Genomic DNA, 1667 nt, shown 5'->3' with positions numbered 1-1667 from the left:
GTTTTAATGTAAGGATTTCTTCACAGATTGAACCTAAAGATCTTGTGGATTGACCATGTGATCCCTGCAATATAATTCTTGCATTATTACTTTGTGAACGAAACGGTCCCTAGAACAAAAGCAAATACATCCTGTGATGCCTATTTATGAAAAACATTTACATGTGGATGTGGGAACCTAATGAGAGTTATGAAAAACATCATTATTACTATATGAAACTAAGTGTAGGCCCCTTTATAAATTAAGTTTGTTACTAGAACTAGCTGACTAACCAAAGATTAAATAGAAAAGTGGCGAGACGTTTAGACGATGTAAGACGAAATTTGTTTAAGACATCAACAAGATGCCCATCATTCACCTGAAATATACACACCTTGAATAACATAACTCTGTTCAATCGAAAACATTATAGTATGAATTCGAATATTCGAAACATGAAAATTATTCATAGACAAAACTTATTAGAAGTAAACATAACCAAAACAAAGTACTAATAACATGGGGCCTTTCAGGCGTACACGTCTTCAAATACTTGTTGCAACTTCATATTCCGTGTGATCAAAATTAGTGAAGTTTAGGTTTCAGATGAGTATTTCCACCATTATTTTCAGTGCTAATAGGGCCTTCTTCGCGCATAGGATTTACACGATGTTCATGACTTGTGGTAGGAGTCATTATAATATTACCAAAACGATTTGTAATCGTTTTGGAAGCCTCTTCATTAATGCCACTGTTACGATGGCCTGTGGTCGTAACAACAAAAAGGAGGATGACGCAGATGGCTACTGTGATTTCTTTACCCATGTTTGAGACCATTTGGTTTGTCAAATGATAGATATTTTGTAAATTTGTGCTTGTAACAGAGGGTTCCTATTTGCACATTATATAGGAATATTGGGAGAAAGAGAGTTCATTGCAGAATTGTTCATATGTGCCTTTTACAATACAAAATCCATCTACTTTTCGACAATATTTGATCCTTGAGCAACAATATTTAACCTAAGTAATTTAAACTGATTGGGTTCATTGGAGAATTATTTGTATATGTCTTCTCTTTAGCAAAAATCCAATCGCTATTAGACAATCTTGAATACTTGATCCATTAGTTAACCTAACAAGGTAAAATCATTTCGGAATGTCAAATCATCTTCTATGATCAGGGCTTGAAGGCATAATATGTCTAAAATAAGTTTCAACGAGAGTCATCACTCAATTACATTCCCTTTCTGTAAATACCTACGAGTCATGGAGCATCTAATGGTTACGTTATGCATAACTAGAAACGGGAGGTAGGTCTTAATTATTTATAAAGACAGAAATGTAAGAATACTTCCAAAGACTTGCTCCAAGGGTTGGTTGAGGGAGCACGTCGATGATCTTGCTGGGTCTTTAGACTCACAGTTACTGCGTGTGTGCAGCTACAGTAAGCGGGATTCAGCTGTTGATCAGTGATTCCAGCCAGTTGTTGCTCCTAGTTAAGGTGAGCCACCACTAGGAGGTGAGGCGACATCTACTGCTACCATTTATTATTCTTTGTTTTTTAATCGAGTTGCGTCTCGTATCAGTGATATTCAGATTAGTGCTCCATGACTTAGCCTTTTATTGGGGTGTTATACTTGGCTATCTCTACTTTATATTATGTTTTCGCACTTATATATATTTGAGAC

At 35.7% G+C, this 1667-nt stretch overlaps 1 protein-coding gene across 1 annotated transcript in view; it reads left to right on the top strand.

The window, feature by feature from the left end:
• LOC132053779 (peptide methionine sulfoxide reductase-like) overlaps positions 1 to 1452 on the top strand; it is a 3552-nt gene extending 2100 nt beyond the window's left edge. Inside the window, exon 3 of the mRNA XM_059445883.1 lies at positions 1419 to 1452. Within this exon, the coding sequence (XP_059301866.1) occupies positions 1419 to 1452 (34 nt within the window). The remainder of the gene's footprint in view (positions 1 to 1418) is intronic.
• The last annotated feature ends 215 nt before the right edge of the window (positions 1453 to 1667 follow it).

This window comes from Lycium ferocissimum, chromosome 4, assembly GCF_029784015.1.
Source record: "Lycium ferocissimum isolate CSIRO_LF1 chromosome 4, AGI_CSIRO_Lferr_CH_V1, whole genome shotgun sequence".
NCBI classification, from domain to species: domain Eukaryota; kingdom Viridiplantae; phylum Streptophyta; class Magnoliopsida; order Solanales; family Solanaceae; genus Lycium; species Lycium ferocissimum.
Note: the sequence above shows the minus strand (reverse complement) of the source record. Positions and strands in the feature narration are given on the sequence as shown.